Below are 24,987 nucleotides of genomic sequence, written 5' to 3' on the forward strand. Positions count from 1 at the left end.
GTGTCTTCCATCAATGGTGGCAAGTTGAGAGCTAAAATGTATAATGTATGCTGAAAAGTTGTACTATGTAACATTCCCATGACCAAAAGACTTAATTATGAACCTAAGCATTTGCATTAATTGGTGCGAAAATTCTTGTCTATTTTAGCATAGGTATCTACTTTTTTCTAATTTACATACTAATCTTTTAAAACATCTTACATCAAATTATTTATTTTACACAATATTTTATTAAAATATCAAAATTTCTAATTGTTTCTCTTTCTTTACACACAACAACTACCATCTACTTCATTTTTATTCTCGAGATACGCAAAGAAAGAATAAAAAACTAAATGATAGTGCCAATATAAATTTATATAGTTATTATAGAAATTATGTATTTTTACCCAACTTTGTATGACTCTATATGGGTGAATTTAAGGCTTTGTTCCATAAAATGCGGTCATTTTTCTATTATATAAAGCACTGGTACGTGTGCTCTAATTGGCTCGTCTTGAACTTGGCAAAATGCACATTGGTAGGCCGGGGTTTAGCTTCCGACCCGACCCTCTAGGCTAGCCCAATGGGACATGGTCTTGTTGGGCCTGGCCCTTTCTAGGCCCTAGGCTTGTGGAATTTGCACCTTCCATTTGGTCAGTATTTTAAGGCAAAGGTTCCTCTGCCTAGCTGCTATGACTAAAGATTATTTAGGGGAGAGAGAGAGAGACAAAGGGTGGTAAACCCAATAAAATGTGGGAAAAATTAACAGATGTCCTAAAGGTATTGATTTAGAAAATATGATTTTTTTTTTACAGTTTTTTATATTTCCCATAAAAGTTTTATTAAAATTTTCCAAAAATAATTAATTAATAAATGCCCTAAAGACACTCGTTAATTGGACTCATAAAATATTGAAATTTTCATGTTCCATGGCATAAATGGAAAAAGAACTGTACAACATAAGTTAAGTGAGATGGTTTGTCATATTTGTATGTGTAGTAACTACGCAATCACCTTCAGTTAAAATGCCATCTTTTGTGCATTATCTGCTTGTTTAGATGGTTACCAATCTTTTGTCTCTTCAACCTGACAATCAATAAACATTCTTCCCATTTAGCACGGTAGCCACACCAATATTTCATAATCAATGCATATAGATTAAATACAGAAAAAGAAGTCCAAAATTTGCATTTCCCAAAATACAGTTCTATTCTACTGTTCAACTATTTGAAACAAAAAAATTGAGATACGAAAACAGGTTATTGTTAGAAAAATCAATGACAATATTTCTGCTTTATTTTGACTAATAAAGTGGAAGCAAGCTGCAATGCAAAGGAAAGAATATTACTAAACTGTCAAAAAAAAGGGAGGACAAATTCTATGGAGTATCAAGGTTCCAAAAGAGAATGAATGAACAACTATGGAGATTTATCAGAAACAAAAAGAGATATAAAGGTAGTACAAAAAGTTTCAATCTAAGCTATAAGCAGCAAAGCATAGGAAAGCTTCACCTATACATGGGTCATACCAAATCAGCAACGATAACTAGAAAGTTAATGGTGGCCATGGATGGGAATATCTTTTCTCAGTTAGGAATTAGACCCCCCATTAGCTCATGCTTCTGATCATTTTCAACCCACGATGACTTAAATCCAACACCAACATTAGTATCTTCCTCAAGAATAATTGGGAGATCAATACCAACTATATTAAGGATATCAGAAATCTCTTCCTTTATTACTACGGTCTCTTCAGATATGACCTCAGAATTTTTGATTAAATGAGCTCTCTTGTGACCACCCAAAGCTTGACCTGATGCAAAAACCTTAAAGCAGATATGGCACTTGTGCTCCTTTCTCTCCTTGAACTCATAACTTGTCAGAGACACTCTACTTATCTTCTGCTCCTCAGAGTTCTCCCTACATTCAAGATTGACAACATCGAAATTAGCCTCAGTTTCAGGAACAATATTACTCTGGCTGCTCGTTTTGCAGTTCCAAATTTCCAATACAGGGCAATTTTCAGTTCTGTGTATTGACTGGTGGCCTCCAAGTGCCTGGTATGAGTGGAAATTCTTGTTGCAGGTCTTGCACTTGTATTCACTATTCTCCCAAGAATGATTTGATTTACTTAGGATTGCAGAATCATCAGAAGTACATATCTTCTTGCAAGACTTTCCCCTCAGGTGAGAGCCACAAGCAGCAAGCTTGGCTTTCTTGTTCAAACCAAAATTCATGGATCCTGAATTGGCTGAATCCAAACCATAGTCTTCTGTAAAATCCTCTTCTAATTCTACTTCAGTGGGCTTGTTTTTCATCTCATTACGGATATCCTTCTCCGTCTTATCATTGTATGATGCTAATCCAAACACATCCTCCATTTTAGGCATTTTACATTCACCATCCCTATAAAACTTTTCAAGTGGAACTTCCAGTTCAATCTTTTCATCATCACTTCCAAACACAAAATCATTTTCAGTGGAGACAATCTTAGAATCTGAAACATAAGAACCAAACTCCTCCACCCTTGGTTTCTTCATCTTTAAAGACTCATTGAATTCACAAGCAAAAATTCCACCCCCATCATCACTGACAATTCGCTTATTTTGTTCCAATGATTTAGCCTTGTAAGTGACAGAATCATTATCCGAGAACTCAGTGACCAAATTAAATCCACCCCAATTGCCTATACCCCTTGACAGCATCATCAAGCAGATAGCTACCTCTTCTACTTCTTGCTCAATATCAGTACAGGATACGGATTCATTCAAACTAGAAACAAAAGAATTAGGAGTAGTCTTGTACCTCATTCTGTTTGATCTCTTTCTCCGCACCAACCCCTGGATCTCACTGTTGGATTGATTCTCCATTTCTGTCTTACGGCTTGAACTAGTCCAGGATTCATCACAGACCACAACTCTTTCAGAGTGACTTTTCCTGTGCCTGTGGGTAGTGAGAGCTTTCAATGACCCAAACCCTTTGCCACATTCTTCACAGTAAATTCCACTTCTCTCTCTCCCAGAGTGATGCCTCATATGACCAAACAGAGCTCTTAAAGACTCAAACCCTTTGCCACACACTTTACAGACAATTTCTTGCCCTGAAGTATTATGGTTAGAGCCTGAAAACTTCCAAGACATCTTGGGTTTTTCTCTTAGGCCATACTTAGTATGCCTACCAATACCATTTTCAATATCCATGTTGCTCTTGCTCACCTTTTTCTGTCCTTTGGTTGGATTGTGGTTCTTATGGCTATGACACCTCATGTGACCTCCCAAGACTCTTCCATTCATAAAACTCTTGTTGCAGAGCTTGCACACATGCCTCTGTTCTTGGTCTTGGCCCATGATATTATCAACCAAGCCAATGTAACTGGACAAAGAAACCCAAACAAAAGCTAAGAACTTTTCCAAGAAAGCTCACATTCTAAAAAAAAAAAAACAAAAGAAAGTTCAACAAACAAAGGAATTACGCAACACCCAGATGAGAAAAGACCAAGGTTAACAAGAAGATCATGAGGGTTCTTGTTTTTTGATGTGTTTGGGAGATATACCTTCAAGGTCCTTATAGGGAGGAAAACAAGATCTGAGCCTCCTGAAAAATCTTGCCTTTTGAAGTCTCTCTCTTGGGAGCAAGAAATATGTAGACAAAGTGTCGAAATGAAAAGGGATCCTTGGTTGTTTGGCAGTAATGGGTGCGAATTTGGACAAAGAAAAGTATAAAAGAGAGAGTACAGAGGATCTCTTTTCCTCTCTAAATTTTTGTTCTCTCTATATTTAGAAGGATAAATCTTGCATGGAAAGCAAACTAGCAAAGCAACAATCTTCGGTGGTGTTCCGATGCTACATGCTCGTGTACTCTACCTGACTCGGGCATTTCAGCAATTATCAGAAAAAAAAAAAAAAAAAAATGTTGATTTATTGCTGTTGGTGATTGTTCATTTTTTGCTACATATTGGTGAGCTGTGGTTAACATGTTATTCTCATGGGAAAAAAGCATCTCACTTATGGTTACTCTTGCCACTTCGTTTTTATTAAATATGGGGACAATTTTTAGCATTAAGAACACAACTTTTTGTCCTTAGGAACTAGCAAGGCAATTGGGTGGGATGGGTTCAGATTTTGGATACCTCATTCCCACTCCCTATCCCCTTTTTAGTGCGGGAAAAACTCGCGCCAGGCAAGAACGGGACAAGTTGGGTTTGGGTTAGGTTTAAAGGTATATTACTAATCTTAAAAATTATGTTTTATATATTTTATTTGATTTATATATTTAGTCATGCATTATGTAGACATAATACTGTTATATCCTATCATCTTTAAGCCTTGCAAGGAACTAATTCCCAATATTTATTTTTCCTTCTATAACGCCAACATATTTGTTTACCTAGTTCATTGGATTTTTTTTTTTTAAATGATTATTATTATTATTTTTTTAAGAAACAACTTCATCATAAGTTATATATATAATAGTTACAATCGGAAAGATAGGAAACACTAAACATTTTCATTAGAAATGTACTAGTTGGGCAACAAGGCTCATGGCCCATCATAATAGTATAATATTATCGAAAAAACAATTAAACCAAATTGCGATTCTTAGAAAATTATGACACTAAATCCAAAAAAAAAAAAAAGTTTAATCCTATTATTGAAATTTACAAACTAGTAAATTTGAGGATATTTTGGACAACAAAATTAAGGATCCCAAACAGGAGAAACCCCTTCAAAAGTAGTATAGATAATAGTATTAAATATGTTTACCAAAGATACAATTGGTAAAACATTTTTCGTGTTTTGCTTTTTTATTTATTTATTTATTTTTTAAATTTGAAATTAACGCTCCGTTTTTGTTTCAATAAAAATATTTTTATTTTACAATGTTTGGCAGTATACATAAAAATATTGTGTAAAATATTTTCTAGTGCTCGGCACAACGTAAAATGGAAAAAAAAAAAATTTTAATTTTTTTTTATTAACTTCCAAAAAATACATAGAGATGGACGAGAATGTTCTTTACTTAATTTTGAACAAACTTTCTGCCTGAATCTATAAAAGTTTTTGCTCACTTTACAACAAACAAATTCCTTTATTTTCTAAAGTGAAGCTGACGTTAATTTCTTATTCAAAAAGCTGGGCAAGTAGCAATATGGGATTAGATTGTCTTCATAAAGTTGGGCAAGTGCTTTGCTGTGTAACACAAGAATAAGTATACATTCTTCCATCATCCCACATACAATAAGATGCTGAAAAATCCCAAAATATGTTTTATTTTCTACACCGAGCTGAAATGATAATCAGCAGTTGGAACAAATAAATCACTAACTGAAAATAAATCACTAACTGTTGCTCAAAAATAATACAACAATATGAACTACATCTGGTTTGTCAGAATTTCTTTAATATCTTCTCACTTGACACACCATGTGCTGCAAGAATTGAAGTAACTTCCTGCAGCCAGAATCAAACATCACTAGTGTTACTATAAAACATTAAATTGGAGTACCAAAATTACTAGCTTTGATATTACTGACTGCAAATAATGTTATGCAGCGTATACCAGCAACGCTGACAATTTAGATGAACCGTAAGATGAAGGTGATAATATGCAGTAATCAGTAGGCATCTAAACTAAAACCAGTGTCATGTGGCATACATGCTAACAATTAATGATGTTTAAAGCATTGAGCATATCATGCTCTTTCATATGCTGATGCATTCCTGCACCAATGCCACCACAAAGACATAGATAGAACAAAGAGAATAGGTGAGCAACAGTAGGGCCACAAGCAAAGAATTATGGTATGACTGTTACAAGAAATAGCGTAGATTTTGACTGGTCCAAACAGCAGAAAGAAAAATCATGTAGTTGACGCAAATTGCTGGTATTTAAGGCTTTCCCTAGCTAATTTTTTTATGAGGAGGGGGGGAATCTGAAAATTTTCCATAAATCTTACTAAGCTAATAACAAACTAAAGATTGTTGGAAACAATACCTTTCTCCACAACAGAACATTAGCTTAACAATTATTGTTGTCACATTTAGCAGCTACTAAAGGCCCCAAGTCAGTGGCCTGGGCCTCTCACATTTTCCATTCTGAACCAACAACCCATCTCGACTCTTCCAATCAAGAGGTAGGGGTTCACATTTCTCAACCAAGATACAGCAGAACCTGCAGAATATTTCTGGACAAAACCCAGAACCAAGCTTGATAGAGAATGAGTACAACAAAGCTAGCTTTTTTTCTGACCCATATCTTGGTTCGCATGTATTCTTGTCTGACTTATATTACAGGTTTTATAGAAGTTTGATACCTTTTGGGTTCAAACATGGAAAAAAAATTAAATCTCCATTTAAAAAAAAAAAAAAAAATGAGAACACGTAATCAAAACTATAATGTTAATGTCATTAATCTATGAAGTCAACAAGACAATTTTAGAGTCAATCTCAAGACTGCTTAGGTAATTAGCCTGAGCACAATGTGTAGCTCGTCAAAATTTTAAAGAATAGCAACATTTGTTGGTATTGTGCCCAATGGAAGCCTATGATGTTCCTATTCAGCTAGTTCACACAATTTGAAGTTTCTAGCTCTATATATAAGGCAACATTAGCCGGATATTGTGTAATGTCCAGAAATTACAATCAATATGCTTCCCAAATGCATTACTCAGAGGTTGATATAAATAATTAAATATGAATCAAAAGCCTAGTTTCCTTATTATCTTCTTTGAATTTTAACTAAGCTTGGGCTATTTGGAACGCAAGAAACAAGTTCAATTTTGAACAGGTTCAGGTGCATCCAAGGGTGATTATACAGGGTGCTAGTGGATTATTGGAAAACTACCAAAGCATGATGGCAGCACAGGATAGCTAGAGGGTAGTTGTTGTCTGGCCTCATGTTCTTTTGGCCTTCTTCAATTTCTTCTTTCTCTTTTCCTGGGGATATCGCTTTGTTGGGCTGGTGTTCCCCCTAGCTGAGTTTGCTCTTAACTCAGTTTTTACTTGTATTATTCCGTAGTATCAATCAAAGTTTCTATAGTTTTTAGCTCCGAAAAAAAAAATGTCATATATATCACAAAGAAACACTGAAAAAATAAATAAAAACAAAACAAAATAGGGACAACAACAATCCAGAGAAAAAGAAAAGAAAAGGAAATCATAAACTAGTATACAATAATTTCATCACACAAATATCATAATGCCACACATAAATAAAACCCCAAAAACAAAACCCAGATCTGAAAATCATAAATCCTAACTCATATCAAACAACCAATGTCAAAATCATCAAAGAAATAAATAAATCTCACACAACCAAATCAACACCAAAAAACCCATATGAAAAATGATAAGAAATCAAACATGTGTAAAAATTATGATTCATCAAAAATAAAACCTGAAACTTTGAGGTGTTTTTCCAGCAAGGGGAAGAAATCGAAACTAAGAAAAACAAGAGAAAGGATAGAGATGAAGAAAAATGAAAAGAAAAGGAGAAATCTAATCTAAAAAGACAGAAAAGTACCTGGGTTTCGCCGGTGATGGGCAGCGCCGGCGGAGGGTGGAGCTTGCTGATGGTGCCTCAAACCTTGGAACCGGTGATGGGTGGGAGAGAGGGACCGGAGGTGGCTGGGTTTTTGGAGAGAAATCTGAGAGGGTGAGTTATGCGTGAAAGTGACTGTGGGAGGGAGGGAGTGATAAGTGTCGGGGTGTGAGCGAGGGAAAAAAAATTGTAAAATGTTTTACCCGTAAATTTTACATATATTTACTTAGGTTGATTTAATTAACTGAAAACATTTTACCTTTAATTAAATATTTTACTGTAAAATAAACAACTTAAAATTGAAAAATATTTTTCATCGAAGGAGGAATATTTTAAATATTTTTTTGAATATAGATATAATAATTTGAAGGAGGAATAAAAAAACAAACCTTAAACATATGTCCTATTTAGAATTAGGATCCAAAGTGGTTTATGAAATTATACCCACAAAAAAAAAAAAAAAAAAAAGAGCATAAAAAAATTCCACAATATTTTTACAAAATTCTTCTCTAAGTTGTGGTAGGACCTGCATGATCTTATTTTATTTTATCATTATTACTTATGATGGATTCCTGAAAGGAATACAAGTTTTACTATATAAAACTTTTAAATTAATGTGATAATTAATGTAATTGGTGGCTTCAACTATCTCAGAATTGAATATAATTACCTCTTTATGATTGGTGACATTCAGTTTGTAAGTGGTAAAACAGTTGTACTTGCAACATTGTTCTTTGTGATTTTTTTTTTTTTTTTTTAAACTTTTGATAACTATCTTTTTTGAGAAAGTTTTAATAATTACTTAAGTAGCATATATACACGTAGATTAGATTATAATAGAATTTCTATTTTGTTTTAAAAAAAATTGTCAAAATGTTATGAGATATTATAGGATGCAGCCAAAAAAAAAAAAAAAAAAAACTTGTGAGTCAAGAAGCTTAGAGAACCTTACTATAATATAGTAGAATTTCTATTTTGTTAAAAAAAAAAAGTGGAAATATTGTGAGATATTATTGGATGCAGCCAAAAAAAAAAAAAAAAAAAACTTGTGAGTCAAGAAACTTTCTCTGAGGTTTCATAGAACTCTACCATAATATACTTGTTTGTCAAGCAAAGGCTTGACGGCACAAACCAAAACCAGAGAAAAAACCCCTCATCAAAATCAAAGAAAAACCATGAATCCCTTGAAACAAATCTCCCTCAACAACATCAAATCCCTGAGCCTTGTCGAACCCCTCAAACTCATCAACCTCTCCAAACCGAAACCATCAATAACTCAACAAGTCCGCAACTTGGGCACTAGCCGCCGCGACCCTCACAAGGTCAAGCCCCCACGCAACTTGCTGGGCATCCACTTCGTCCCTCAAAAACGAGCCTACGTAGTGGAACGCTTCGGTAAGTTCATACAGATTCTTCAGCCAGGACTCAACTTCTTGATCCCTCTCATTGACAAAATTGCCTATGCTCATTCTCTCAAAGAGCAAGCCATTCCCATCTCTGACCAGACCGCCACTACCGTCGATAATGTCCCCATCGTCATTGACGGCATGCTTTACATCAAGATCATCGACCCTTTCCTAGCCTCATATGGGATAGAAAATCCTATATTTGCTGTGACACAGCTAGCACAGACCACCATGCGCAGCGAGCTCGGGAAGATCACGCTTGATAAGACCTTTGAAGAGCGTGACAGGTTGAATAAGAACATACTGGGGGCTATTAACAACCATCCTTTGAAAACTGACTGGGGCTTGGAGTGTCTTCGTTACGAGATCAAAGATGTTACCCCTCCTAATGGGGTTAAGGTGGCCATGCAGTTGCAAGCTGAGGCTGAGCGCAGAAAGCGCGCACAGATTCTGGAAGCTGAGGGGTATTATTACTCTATACTCTCATAAATTGCTAATAAGATCTTTCTATTTGGAAAATTTTGTGATTCTTTGAAAATAAAGTTTTGCTCATTTTAGAAGGGCAGAAGATTTTTTATTTCATTTGAAGACTTTATTTTTTCAGAAAATTTGGTGTCTTTATGAGTGTCAGAAAATTGTGAATTTAATTATTTAATGAATATTGTAACAGGTTAAGGGAGTCGAGTACGAATGTGGCACATGGGAAGAGGAGTGCGGTGATACTGGAGTCAGAAGGGGCAAAGATAAACCAGGTGAACAGGGCTAGGGGAGAGGCGGAGGCAATACTTGCAGCCGCCAATGCCACAGCAAAGGGGATTCTTGAGGTGTCGAAGGCAATTACGGGTAAGTGTGGGGTTGAGGCGTCGAGCTTGAGAATTGCAGAGCAGTATATCGAGGCGTACAGCGAGATTGCCAAGGAAAGTACCACCACCTTGGTTCCAAGCAAGGTTGGGGATCCGGCAGCCATGGTGGCTCAGGCTCTCACTATTTACAAGAGTTTGAATGGGAGCACTGGGTCTAAAATAATGACTGCAGCTCAGTAAAGATATGAGAATGCAGAGGTCTGTCGACTGTAATCGGCGCAGTTAATTAATCTTATTCAGAATGATGCTGCAGATCAGGACCTAATGCTTTTTATCGGATTTGTTTGATCTCATTTATCAACTTTACTCTCCAATAATATATGCTCATATTACTGTCCTATGAAAGGAAACATGCTATTTCATTATGAGAGATTGCATTAATTTTGATTAGTTCACTACCTAGTATCTGATACAAGCTCCGAGAGAAGCTTTCGGAAAGGTACTTGATTCTGGATCATGCAATGACTTAAAAGAAACATTTCATTTGCAAATTCAGTTAATTCTTTCTTATAAATGACCGGTTATTATGATCATCATGATTCTTTGATGCATGTATCTCCAAAGTGAAACCCACTAGTAATTATTAATTGGACTTCCTTAGAAGCTAAGTGCACATACAACTTGAAGCTTATAGAATGGCTGAGTAATCAGTTAAGTTCTGATCTTATTTGAAGGATATAACAGTGTCCTGTAAACATCTTTTACCTGGATGGCTTTAAAAATGACGTTGTCTGCCTGTTTAACTAATCAGTAAGATTCTAAGTAGTTAGCATGCATATACGCACATCTGTATATTGCTTTAGTGGAAAGCTTTCATCATCTGAATCTAATCTGTTTCATCCATCATTAACGGTACCAATTCATGTAGCATAAGTCAGATTATGTTCACTGCATTATCCTGAGTTCTGACTAATAACTACAAACATCTATTGGTTTTAGACTTTTAAAAGTAAGGCGTACCCACCACACGTCTAGAGATGCATCATTTTTGTTTAAAGAAAAAACTTAGAGACAAATAGACTGGAAACTAGATCTATCACATAACCAATGAGAAATCATGATAATTGAGTCAACAAAGCTTGTATATCATATAAATGGTAATGTCTTCTAGTTCACCATTTTATCTGTGTCTGTAGACTATGCACGCATGCATGGTAGTGGTAGATGTGAGTGAGGAAAGAAAAAATAAATGTGGACATGCAATTAACTGCGACAACAAGCTTTTATCCTCTAGGCAATGCAGGTTTTTACCAGCACAAACCTAAGAACAAATATCTACATTTGTGAATTTGTATGTGCTTCCTAACAACTAATAGCTGAATTAAACTGTCTCACCTAAAAGATTTCTTCTTTAGACTGCTTAGCATACACATGAACCTACTAAGCTAATTCTCCATGTTGATAAGAAGTAACTAAACCTAGATTTAATGAGACTAATCATTCGGAAAAAAAAAAAAAAAAAAAAAATCAAACCTCACATGAACAGATCCGGGATTTTCTCCAGTATCTTTGTACTAAATATTTGTTATGGCCTCAATGTCATCCTCTTCCTGATATTCAGGCTTCACACATCGAACAGGCACTGTGACAGAGTACACAGTATCCAGGTCTGCATCCGTGGAGACACAAAAGTGGACATTATTATGTGAGTCTATCTCCACAAATTCAGATAGGGCTCCCACAATATTGCTGGCAGTCTTCCTTTTTGCCTTACCGCTAACAGGCTAACAGCACATCTATCTGAGAAGAGGACCGTCTTCAAGCGTTGCTTGGCTATTCTTGCATTAGAGTTCCTTCTTGTTGTTGCTGAAGTGAAAAGTATCTTCCATGCCAGGTTTAAAAGCACTGGCGGCTCTACTTGTATGCTTGTCAAAAAAAAAAAAATTTTACATATGCAAAAAAAAAAAAATAATTATAAATAATTAATTTAAATTAATATGTTCTGGAACCACCTGACCTGAAAATATTGTATATATATATATATATCTATACTTCAAAAAAATATATTATTTACTAAATTAATCTATTTTGATCATCTTAATAAAAATGTTAAACCCTTTTACTTGAGACTCATAAGAATTTGAATTCAATAAATATAAGAATAATGCTACATCCACAATATTTTTATAATAAATTTTATGTAGTAAACTATTAGTAATTCTTATTTGGGTTCAATATTGACATGTTTTATCCACCAATAATAAGCTAACAACTTGTTACACAAAATTTGTTATGAAATTGTTGTGGTCATTTTATTATTCTCATATCAACATTTTCAATTTGTACTTTATCTTTTATTAGTCTATTTTTTTTTTCTTATTCTCTTTGTTAATACAAAAATTTGTAATATTTCATGTATCTGTGAATTTTTTTTGTGATGTTAATATATTCAAATTGCCTTTTTATTAAATTTTGTATAATTTAAGTTTCTTAGTGACTATTTTAAAAATAATTCTTAAAGCCGCCACTGTTTAAAAGTTCAATAAAACTCATAAGGATCAATAGCACTCATTTTTAAATATCTAAAACTAATGACCCTCACTTGAAACCTGAGGGGCCAAAAGTACTCACTTACTAGACTTCAGGAATCAACATTATATTTTGATCAAATGGCATTGCTTGCAATGACAAGTAGTATTAATGACAGCATCTCGATGTTGCTTGTGTTGGCGGTGGTGATGAATCAACCACCTTAATGTGTTAACAGTAAACTATCATGAAAACATTGATAAGGACGTCAACGACCTTATCAATATCCAAACCCTCCTTTCCTTGAGTCTTGACTCACATTCTTCCCATGAACCAACTTTCAGGATAAACAATCTGATTTCAGAAATTGGCATTAACCAAACATTCAGTGAACATGTAATCAGAAGACCCATATGTGAGTATCAAGGCAATAAAATTTAAATAATCTCAAAGAAGCTAGCCAGGTTGGTTTCTAACAAGAGTTTTTGAAAACTAAATATAATTTTAAAAGAAAATAATAAAATAAAATATGCATACTCTATTTCAACCCGGAATTATATAAACACTTACTCATAGCCCCAATGACATCAACCAAACATTAAAAAACAAACAAAACACTTTTTGCGAACCCAGTATATTTCACTGACTTGTTCCTTTTATACTTAGATTTTTCACACGCAAGAAGCAAACACTGAGGTAAAACAAGAAGTAAAGATTTTACAGCTCAATAAGCACATCACATGTGGAGGAAAAGAATAAAATCTTGGATGGTGGAAGGGAGGCTTGAGAGGAGACGAGCCCATTGTTGCAAAGACCCTCAGCGCCCCAGCAGCTGCCATGTCGGTTTTATTCCTTTGATTTTGAGTTTTCTCAAATGCTAGAGCTGAGCCTGAAATTATGCTACTATAATGTTGATGAAGAGGGAATAGAAAGAAGGTCAAGGGTATCCGTATCATGGTGAATTTGAAAAGGGACTGAGGGTATTCTGGACTAATGGAAATTTGTGGCAACAACTAGACCTGATCCATGGTTTTACTCTATAGATTGTAAAATAAAATTCAGCAGCAAAGTTAGTTATTGAGGCGACAACTCTGACTTCACAACTTTCGTACTCAGCGCCACATAAAACTATGTAGAGCAATTTGCTCTGGAATTTTTATACAAGAAGTGTCATTACTCATTAAGGTGAAGGCGTCAACAATTACATTACACTAGTATGTAACCCGTGCTACCGCACGGGAATGAATATATTATTAATCATGAGTTTATTTATGTTTAAATACTTTTTCTTATATGGAGAAATATTTATAATATACAATCAAAATTACTTTGAAAATTTAAAATAGTAATATGTAGGCTATTAGATCAAATCATTGGAGTGGTGCAATTGCACGAAGGTTGTCACTTCAAATTTTAAATCAAACAATGGCTATTTCAATTTTTTATATTTTGTAGATAGTAAATTTGAAAAAAAATAATCAATGGAGAATGTGATAATCAATTAATCATATACAATTTAAAGGCAACATTTTAGGAAATTGTCTCTGTTTTACAAAATTTGGACAGCTATAATAGCAATTACCAAAATGAAGTACATGGCTTAACCAAAATATGACCAAAAGTCAAAGAACACGAAGCACTAAAATACGAAAATGTAGTGGCTAATTGAAAGGGTTTATGGGAAAAATATGAAAGAAAGAAATAGAAGCACACTTTATGGTCTTTGGGATTTTCCAAAAAGGGTTAAAAGTGCACACCTAATGTGCGGTTCATTGAATGCTCCTTGGCTTTGGGGTTTTGCAGTTCATGCTGCAGGAGTGATAGGCGCAATTATAACAGCATTACTAACTTATAGTATAGTAGTATATAACTATATATGTAATATCTGGTATATGAGGAGTGGCTTGATATTTTCGAATTTAAAATATCCCTTTTAGGATATGAGAGGAAATGAAGTCATCAATATCTTAATGCAAAATATTTGATGTAGCCCTTGGTAGCATATGTAAGCACACCCCGTTATGAAGGTCTGGAATTTGACAGAGAGATAGCTGTGAAGGATTCAAAGGCTCTTTTTAAAGCAGTGGAAAAGAAATTGGGAACTGATGAGAAGACCTTTATCCACATATTCAGTGAACGAAGCAGGGCACAATTGGCTGCTATTATTTCTGCTTACCATGACATGTATGGACATTCACTTAAAAAGGTATATATATATATATATATATATATATATATATATATATTCTGAGTAATTTTATATTTTTGTTTTTTATTTTTTAATTTATATAAAAAAAAATCTTTTGCCCAAAGAAAAGAAGTGCTTATTCAATGTTGAAATTTAGGCAGTGAAGGGCGAGACATCGGGGCTTTTTGAATATGCTCTCTTGACAATTTTAAGCTGCTCAGAAAATCCAGTGAGATACTTTGGTAAGGTATCATCCCACATTCTGGGTTTAATTGTTGTTTCTCTTTGGTGAATTTGATTACAATGTATAAGTTTTTCATAATAGTAATTTCACAAACTGGTAGTTTCATGCTAAGAAGTTAACGTAAATAGTACTTTTTGCTATTCAGGTTTTATCATTGATCATTTTGTGGAAAATAAAAGAGGCAATAGTAGAGTTATCTGGTACACATGTATCCATTTATGTTGGATGATTTTAGTACTGTTAACTACTTTAAATTTGAAGAATAGTAGTCCGGAATGATTTCCTAAATTGAAAAAAAAAAAAAATTCATTCTAATGTAAAAACCAATGGGAATTAGTTTGGTTTTTCAAGGCATTTCAGCACCCTAAATAATGAGGTATGCCAAAGCTTACACATATTTTCTGTTCCCTGTGTGGATAAGGCCCATGTTATTGTACATATACATGGATCAATTTGTAGTTGGACAGCATCATGATAATTCTATAAAGCTTTTGCATAATTTCCTTTTATTATGAGCTGACCTTTTTCAAGAAAATAAACAATTATTAATACATTATCATGGCTAAATACTAACCATATTTTTCTAATCACAACATAAGTAGAGGGAAAAAATGACCTTTGTTAACAAAATAAGCAGGTACAATGGAAAATCACAGCTAACTACTTGTCATATATATATATATTTTTTAAATATTGTAGACATCTTACGCCTTGCATGTATAGAATTCTTTAAAGGTATGACTATTTGAGAATATTTATATGCATGCATTAATCGTTAAGGGTAAGTTTGATATATATATATATATATATATATATAATGCTAAAAATGGTAAAACTTTAAAAACTTAGATACCAAAATATTATAAAATCAACTAAAACTCAAATATCTTAAATTTCATAAATATATGTTAGATTTTTTTATAATATTATACCACTTGATGATTTTGTATAAGATTATTATTTTTAAAATCTTTCCATTATAATATGGATTTTCTTTATTGAATACCATAAAATATTTTTCATTTCATTTTCAAGGTCAATACTAAATACGAAAAAATAAGATAATTTTCTTGAATTCATTTTTTTGAATAAGAACTCATTTTTTTTGAGAAAAAAAAAATGTTGAACCAAACAGAATATTTTGGAAGTACAGAGCATATAGACTCTAGAGAAGCAACGTATTTAAATAGTAAGTTTATATATATATATATATTAATATATATATCATCTAATAAAAATTTATTAAATAATGTATAATTGTGAAAAACTATAACACAAGAAATAATTTGAATCTTAACTTTTTTTTTTTAAGTTGACTCGTTTTATGCATATGACTATATATACACACAAGCGGTTATTAATACATAAAATAATTTCTCCCCATTTTGAATCACTACAGTTGCATCTTTAATCTCTACCTTACCTTTTCTTTTTTGTTTTTGGCTATTTTTCCTTTTTTGGGCAATTATCTGATCTATGCCTTAGGTGTCAATTCCTCGAAAGCACATTACGTGTTTTGACAAAAGGATGAAACGTGGATTGATGGAAATCCCACCACGTGAACACTTAGAACAATTTCCACTTCAATTGAATTTGGGATAGATGTTTACAAACCCTTTTTTTTTTAATTTTTTTTTTTAAAAATTCCACATAGATGTTTTGGCTTTCAGATGTAAGAGCCGTTTGATAACGTTATTTTAGTAATATTGTTTGTATTTTTTTTTAAATACGTGTGAGTGAAAAAGTGTGTGAAAATGCATGTAATATTGTTTAAAAATTGAAAATATGTTGTTAAACTACTCTACCAAACGGGAACCTTAGACTTTACACTACAACACATATTTAGTCTAGATTTATATCTCTAATAAATAGAATATGAACAGTCTATCAAATAATTGACCAATAATAATAACATAAACAATAAAAAAGAGCTGACCTTTGATAAGAAAATAAGTAACTAAAAAGCCTCAGTTCGTTCGCAATAGAGTTTCCCAATTTTATGACAATCTGGAGGGAAAAAATCACACAAAATAAGGACATGAATTGTAAAAACATAGATGACTTGTGTTAAGACAATAATCTGTTTAAAGACCCTTTATTAGTCAAATATTGTAGTTATTGCTCATAAACAGTAGCCGCAACAATGAATAAACAGTAAAATATTGGCCTGAAACGCGTGCAAAAGAGGAAAAAAAAAACACAAAATAAAAATGTGAAATTCTACCTGATGATTCTACCAAAAAAAAGAAAAAAAAGAAAAGAAAGAAATTCTACCTAATTCACTCCTGTCCAGTTGTTATAAAGTTAATCCTTGTTGTTTATTATAGGTATATAGATATATATATATATATATATATTATTATTATTAATTACTGTTCACTTATAGACTTTGATTGAGGAGAGTCAAACATGGTATAACTGGACGAAGACTAATTGAATTTTACCGTACTATATTTTTTATTTTTTATTTTTATCTTGCACCTACATCTACTACACGTCTCTAGAGTCTTCTTTAAAAAATCAAAAATCAAATCAGCAAAAGCAAGCAGAAGACAGAAGCTTCAATCCCATCTCAGATCTGTTCTCACTTCTCAATATTAAATCAAAATATCACTCCCAATCTCAAAAATCTCCGTTCTCTCTACTCCCAATCTCAAGTCTCTCTAGTCTCAGGTCTCAACCCTTCACTGACTTCACTCCATAGCCTCCACAATCCAAACCCCAGCTGTTGCCGCCGCCGCCTCATCGACACACTCACGACTTCGCCTCACTGTCCACCATGGCTTAAGGCTTCTCATGTTGACGGATCAGTTTCTTAGTCTCAAGACTCAGGTAAATTTTCTTCCTTTTTCATCTATCTTTTTCTCTATTTGGGAATATGATTTTTTCCCTTTAAATTTATGCACATCTCTCTGAATCTCTGATATTTAGTTTTTTTCTTTTTTTCTTTTTTTGGGTGTTTTCATTTGGTTATTCACAAAAACGAAGGAATAGGAGTAATCAAACCTTTCGTTTTGCAGAGCAGGACCTTTAAAATTGTGAAGAAAAGTACAATCGGAATAGATGGAGAACCTCTGCCCTATATAAGATACAGAAATACATGCATCATTGATACCGAGATATTCTTTTGAAATTCCATAGCATTAGTTGAAGAAGAGGGGAGCTGTATATTGAAGGAGACGAAGGATTTTGGGTTTTGATTATTGTAGAAGGGGAGGTGAACCTGAAAATACACGGGTGTGAAGAGCAATGTTTTATTCACCCCCAAAAAAAAAAGAGGAAAGCGTGATCTGATCCCACTTAATTTTAGATAATTTTAGAAAGATTGAAGAAAGACACGTCACACAATTAGAGTTATAATTTGAAATTGTAATCTAGACACGTGGCATAAAATTAGAGATCTAATTTGAAATTGCAATTTAAGTTTCCCTCTGCTTCATCTATTATTTTATATATAGATTATGAAGGTGTTTCAAAAAAAACAATTACATTATGAAGAGATCTCCTATAAACAATTTGAGTGTATGCAATTAGTACTATTTGATATGGAGAGTAAAACAATTGAAGAGGCGACAAAAACCAAGTTTTAGCTCTAAAATTTTTGGGCCAAATGAATTTTCAACAAGCTACTAAGGATCAGCCTCAAATACTCAGGAGGGACATCCAGTGGCGACGCCACTCAGAGTCCAAAATGTTCCCAGGAACACCCTGACTTGAAAAAAAAAATTTATATATGATAATTAAATTTTTTTTTATTTGTTTATTTGTTTATCCTTTAAGAAAAAAAAAAAAAAATGGAACACCCTCAAGCCCTATCATGGACACCCTCAAAATTTTTATGCCAAACAAATTTTGAACTAAAATCTAAAAAAAAAAAAATTGTAACAGAACAAGCACAAAAAAAAAAACCCAGCTTCATTGAGTTGCCTTAAGGCATTGGTACTCCGTCAGTAAGCCAACAGAGGTAGAGACATGGTGGAAAGAGAGTGAGGTAGAGACATGGTGATGACAGGGGCAGCCGGAGAAAGACTTGAGACCAGAGACCAGAGAGAGCTTGAAAAGTGAGAAGTGAAAGTGGAAACTAAAGACAAGAAGAGATCTGTGAACTATCTACATCAACAAGGACTGCTCACTCTCTGCTTTTGGGTCCGTTTGGATACAGCTGAAAACTGAAAACTGAAACTGAAAACTGAAAAACACTGTAGCAAAATAATTTTTAAATGTGTGAATAGTATCGTAGGACCCATTTTTAATGAAAAAGTTGCTGAAAAGTGAAATTTGTGGGTTCGTGAACAGTACACGATATGCTGTGATTGGTCCAAAAAAATTTGAAAAGTCAAAGTTTGTGGCTACTGTTCATTGAACAGTGCATGAACAGTAGCCGCAACACTCAAAACGCTCAAAAACGCGTGAAAAAAAAAAAAAAAAAAAAACACAGACTCAGAAGTTTTTATCCCAATCCAAACGCAACCTTAGCCTTTATTTTACTACTTGTTTCCCTGTCTGACTTGTGAGATATTTTGGACTGTATTGGGCTGTTTGAACTTTCTTGTAGGCTCCTTTCTTGGTTTAATGCATGTTTATTTGGTAAAAAAAAAAAAAAAAAAAGAGACAAGAAGAGAGAGATCCGGATTTTTTTTATTTTTAGTTTGAGTTGATGTTTTTATTTTGCGTGCAAGTCTCATCCTAAAGTGCAAGCAAACTGTATACAACCTGCCTAGGGTCTAATGAGATGAAAAAAAAAAAATTTTGAAGATAGGTGATAAATTTTCTATCAATGAGAGAAAGACATGTTAGGCTAAAATATTAATGAGAGAGACATGAGAAGAAATTAATGAAGCAACTAAACACTAATAATTAATAATTTAATTAACTAATAGATTATAAAAGTCAAATAAATTAAATTATGTTAGGCTAAATAATAATTAATGAAACAACAATACAACAAATTATAGTTTATAAAAAATAAACAAATATATGAAACAATTAAACAATAATAATTAATAATTTTATTAATATTTCAAATTAACTTATAATTTATTGTACAGGTACCTTCGTTCATTTCTTTTCATTTCATTTTTTTTTTTTTCCTTTTGAGGTTTTTCGATGTACAAAATGCAAATTTGTTTTGGTTTTAAGATTTATTTTTTTAAGGCCAAATCTTGAATTTCAGTCGGTATTTACTGAAACGTCCGGAAACATCCGAAATAGACCAAAATGACCCGAAATTTTTTCAAAGTGGAATAGAAACACCCTGGACAAAATTTTTGGAGTCACCACTTGGGGACATCCTCAAGAAAGTCCCTTAATAAGGATAAGTCAATTGCGCCTTTAGTTCTCATTAATTTTGCACAAGCCAAAATGGTATTTAAATAAGATAATTTATTCTCATATTCCATCATATGCTGAATGTCAATTCAGAGAAAATGTTACACTTCACAGCTCATGTATTCATTTTCCAAGCGAAACCTTTGAATTGTTTTGAGCATGATGGCCAAATACAAAAGCTATGTAAAATGGAATGGACAGAAGAATCGAATGGGGTAGGTGTATTTGAAGGAGAACCATTTGTGGCTGGAGAGGGTTAGGTTTCAACATACACAGCAGCTCTCATTCCATGATAGGCATAGCAGTAGCCTCCACTGGATAGGAAGTAATATGGCCTTGCCCTTGTGAGTTGTAACACATCCCGACCAACCCTTGGAATGTTGTTAATGAAGCCTTGCTCATTTGCACTTCTCATAACTTATCTTCTTCACCTCCAGAACACCATATATATATAGTGGTACTTGTCAAATGCGAAATCTTGTAATGAAAGATAGTTCAGAAATAAACCCGAAGTCAGGTTGACAGCTAAATAGAATTTACTCTATCAGTAAGATCTAATAATTATATCGGAATGAAAATATATATATATATAAATATATATATCTGTAATGCATTCTTTGCAGTTGGTAATGCTTCAACATTACCAGTAATTCAAACACTAGAGTGATGAGTGAATAACTCCAACCCACAGATTTAGTGCAAATCAATTTTCTCTTTCATGGTAAACTGCATAAGATAGTCTGCCATTCCTATCTCAGCCACCATGACAAGAACAGCTTAGGACCGCTGAAGAGGCTCTTTTACAAGTGTTTTATATTGACTTTGTTCTAAAACTACCAAAAATGGAGCGGAAATGTTTGGTATAAAACCCCGAAAATATTGTCACACCCGTTGATGTACACTTTGTACATACAACATTTATAACTTCACAAGTTATATCAATTTTTTTTTTTTTTTTTTTTTTTGATATCCACATTTAAAACCTGAAATAAGTGATGCATACAGACTAACAAATGTACGAGAATCAATGTCCATAGAACCCATCAAAATAAGCTCAAAAAAGCCCCAAATAGACCGTTGTTTTTTTGGGGGAGCTAGGGGGGCTTAGACTCTTAAGCACAAGTTGTAGCATTTTTAGGTGGATTTTATATATATTATTTTTAATTCGATAGTTAGGGGTGGAGGGATTTGAACTACTAGATATCTCCGTTTAAAATACTAAGAGATGCTAATTGAGTTACATAGCTCTTGACATATCCTCACATATTCTAAGTTTTACATACAACCACCAGTGAAAAAATATTAATGACTTTCCAAATTAGTCCTATGATTCATTAAATAATAAATATAAGTAGTCTTATAAATCGCTACATAATAAATTATAAGAGTGTGTAATTTTAGTTACGTGACTCATTAAATAAAAAATATGAATAATCTTATAAATCGCCACATAATAGATTGAAAGAAATTCTTTTAAATTAGTTTGGAGCAAAACTTTATCCATACTGAGATTCAAATAGTAACAACGGCCACACACCAAAAGAAAAAAAAAATCATAATCATAAAGTAAGAAAATTAGCTAGAGAAGGAAGCATGAATGGTGGAGAGAGGTCAAACCCTTCAGGGATGAAAAGACTATGTAAGAAAATTTGGAAAGCACAAGTCCCAAATAAGGTTATGGAGAGTGTGTCAAAATATTATTCCAACGAAGATGAACCTTTTTCACAGTAAAGTCATCGACGATCCCACGTGGCTCTGGGCCGAAACTGTTATGCATGTATTGTGTGAATGCAAAAAGGTATGGAGCTATAGCAAGCTGTGTCATGTGATTGATCAAGGGCAAGGAGAGTTTATAGACATCCTTTAGAAAATTGTGATGAATCCCAGTATTGATTCCAACTCGATTGATGATTGCCTGGAGTGTATGGAAAAATAGAAATGAGGTGCGACATGGGGATGGGGGAAGGAAACAAACACCTGCAGAGATGTGTAAGAAAGCAATAAGTCTTTTAATGGAATACCAAGCCGCCCAGGAGAGTACTCTAGAGTCTAGACAATAGAGAGAGTTGCCCTTTAGAAAACTGTAACTGGGTTCCACCTCCACCTGAATGGTAAATCTTACAAATTGATACTCCCTTCGTCCCACTTTATTTGTCCTCTATTCCATTTTGAGATGTCCCAAAATATTGTTCTGTTTCTAAAAATAAAAGTCATTAATTTACTAATATTCCTATTATATCCCTATTAATTTACTAATTCAATTTTTTGATAAATTTATTTAAGGGTAATTTTGGAAACTTGTACATTTTTAAAAGGTAGACAAGACAATAAATGATGTTCTCTTAAAAAGTTTGACTTTTCAAACAGGACAATCAAAGTGGGACGGAGGGAGTATATCATAAGATTCATAACCAACACTTAAAATTCTATTGTGTGTTTATAAAAATTAAATATATATTATAATTTATTCATTGAAATATAAATTTTTTAAATAGCATTGAAATATAATAAGATAAGTATGACAACATTAAGAAGTATGAAGTATGGTATTATCATCCTACTACTAGTCACAGACTCTCGCGATGCGTGAGAATAAATAATTAAAATGATAAAAGTATAAAACTACAACTTTACGTGATGCGTAAGATTGTAATCTTAGATCACAACCAATTTTGTACTTAAAGTTTATCCTTCTTTTTGTAAGTTTTCTTTTAAGTTTGGCTTAACATTTTTTTTTCTTCATATTTGGGTTGAAAAGTATGAAATTTTATAATATTTGGGCTAAAATTTTTAGTTTTGAGTTAAAAAAATACAAAGAAAATAATAAAATAGACATTAAAAATTGGAAAGATGAGCCTTAAAAATGCAATAAAAATGATAAATATTCAAAAGTCTTATTTGGTCCACATTAGTTATATCGTTCCATTTTGTCCTCTTCAGTCCAATTTGGTCATATTCGGTCCATTCAGTCCTATTTAGTCCATTCTATCTACTAAAGTTTTATTCGGTCCAATTTGGCTCATTTGGTCTTATTCAGTTCATGTCGGTCCATTCGGTCTACATTGGTCCTATTCGGTCCACGTTGATCCTGTTTTGTCTACGTTGGTGAGGTGATATGCGCAAGACCCTGCCTGATTCAAGGGAGCTGGCCTTTGACTAAAATTCACTAACACAGTGAGAGTCCTAGAAATCTGCTGCCACCGCACCCCACCCCAACCCAAACCCACCTTGAAGTATTTGTTGGGTACAGCCCGTCAAAAGGAGTAGAAGGACCCAATTATCATACCGCATGTACAATTCTACAATTAGCCTCAAAACTGGTTTAATTTGAATAGCTCTATTCAAATGAACTTAAACATAGGGAGGGGACCACTGGTGATTGGCTCAATTTTAGTGACCAAAAAATGCAAAAGCAAGAAAAAAAGAAGGAGGTTCTTTTAAAGAAAACTAGGATCGCTCTTATCCAAAAAAAAGAAAAAAGAAAAAGAAAACTAAGATCGTTGGTTGGATGAGCGAGTTGAATTTAAATTCTATCTTTATTTTCTAAAAAATATATTCTATCTCTATCTTTCTTTTTATTAGATGCATGCATTGAGATTCATTTGAGAGGGTTTCAACTTATGGTATCTGCTCCTGTAGGCAAGAATTGAGCCTCTGATCTCTTATTCGAATCCAGATCTTCTGTCCCACTTTTTCTACTCCACTCTATATACTCCACTAATAAAAGCTTGCCACGTGTTAACATAATTAATTAAATACTATCATTATTGACTTATCAATATTATCATTATTAATTAATGGTAGTATTTAATTAATTAGGTGAATATGTGGCAAGCTTTTATTGGTGGAGTATAAAGTGGAGTAGGAAAAGTAGGATAAAAGATTTGGACTCCTCCTATTCAACCATAAAAAACTTTACCAGTTGATCTAATTGGAATCCACAAAATGTCTAATTTATACTACTATTTAAGAGGCTCTCCTATTTGGATTCCTCATTTTTTGGTTTAAAAATACTCCTACACTCCTATATTTATGTAGAGACAAAACTAAAAGACAATTCGGTAAAAATACAACTCTAACTCCCACTAAAACATTGCCTATAAAATAAGGTCACTCTCCTATTAATTTTCAAATTACTTTATCTATTTATAAATTAAAATCTTAAAATAAAAATTAAATATAAAAAATAAAGATAATTTTTGTTTTTGCAATAAAATAGAATCACTAAACCCAACGTTTTCACTTAAAAAAAAAAAAAAAGCTTCATTGGACTATTAAGAGCATTCTCATCAGTTCTCTCAAAAAAATGCCATTTTAACGCACCAAAAACCCACTTTATCATTTTAGAACATCATTTTACAACATATCATTTATCAGATGTTCTATACTTCAATTCTATACATTAAAATAATATTTCCTACACATTAAAATAATTTATTTACCCAAAACACAGCAAAAATACAAATGCACAACCCAGTCACCACCGGGTCCAACAACCACCGCTACAACCACCGCCACAACAACCACAATCACCGGATCCTCCAACAAATTCCAAATCCAAAAACCTCAACCAAAAAAAAAAAAAAAAAACTCAAAATCTTCAACAAAACCCCAACCCAACAGATCAATCAATGACCAAACTCAACCAACCATCGGCGACGAGATCGGCGGCAAGAGTTGTGGAGGACGAAGAGCAAGGAACGGCGACTGTGGAGGAAGACGAGCAAAGATCGACGACTGTGGAGGACGATGAGCAAAGATCGGCGATCACCCCTGGGCGAGCAGAGGTTCAGATTGGCAAGCTTCAATCGACGAGCAGAGGTTCAGATCGGAATCGCCTTCTCAGGAAAAAAAAAAAAAAAAGAGAGAGAGAGAAAGAGACGCAGAGACGGAGAGGAGAGATGGAGACCAGAGAGGAGAGAGAGAGAGAACTGTGTTGTGGAGAGAGAGAAAAGAGAATAAAATAAGG

General features: G+C 33.4%; 2 protein-coding genes and 1 long non-coding RNA gene across 4 annotated transcripts; 1 reads left to right on the forward strand and 2 right to left on the reverse strand.

Moving 5' to 3' along the window:
* Positions 1-1,393: 1,393 nt before the first annotated feature.
* On the reverse strand, positions 1,394-4,138 carry LOC115975557. Of its 2 annotated transcripts, none has more exons than XM_031096383.1 (2): positions 3,535-4,138; positions 1,394-3,353 (listed from the first exon to the last, which is right to left on the reverse strand). In XM_031096383.1, the coding sequence occupies exon 2, from the start codon at positions 3,326-3,328 to the stop codon at positions 1,568-1,570; it is 1,761 nt and encodes a 586-aa protein (XP_030952243.1). In that variant the 5' UTR covers positions 3,329-3,353; positions 3,535-4,138; the 3' UTR covers positions 1,394-1,567. The 2 variants fall into 2 exon arrangements, with proteins under 2 accessions (XP_030952243.1, XP_030952242.1); XM_031096382.1 differs by having other exon boundaries at positions 1,394-3,407.
* Positions 4,139-5,166: 1,028 nt separating this feature from the next.
* On the reverse strand, positions 5,167-7,687 carry LOC115975560. Its single transcript, XR_004088132.1, has 2 exons — positions 5,976-7,687; positions 5,167-5,431 (listed from the first exon to the last, which is right to left on the reverse strand). It is a non-coding gene; the product is annotated as an uncharacterized LOC115975560 (long non-coding RNA).
* Positions 7,688-8,667: 980 nt separating this feature from the next.
* Positions 8,668-10,043, forward strand: LOC115957071 (stomatin-like protein 2, mitochondrial). The gene is made up of 2 exons (XM_031075311.1): positions 8,668-9,390; positions 9,597-10,043. Exons 1-2 carry the CDS (start codon positions 8,696-8,698, stop codon positions 9,967-9,969), a joined length of 1,068 nt encoding a protein of 355 aa, XP_030931171.1. The 5' UTR covers positions 8,668-8,695; the 3' UTR covers positions 9,970-10,043.
* Positions 10,044-24,987: the final 14,944 nt, after the last annotated feature.

This window comes from Quercus lobata, chromosome 2 (assembly GCF_001633185.2).
Source record: "Quercus lobata isolate SW786 chromosome 2, ValleyOak3.0 Primary Assembly, whole genome shotgun sequence".
NCBI classification, from domain to species: Eukaryota; Viridiplantae; Streptophyta; class Magnoliopsida; order Fagales; family Fagaceae; genus Quercus; species Quercus lobata.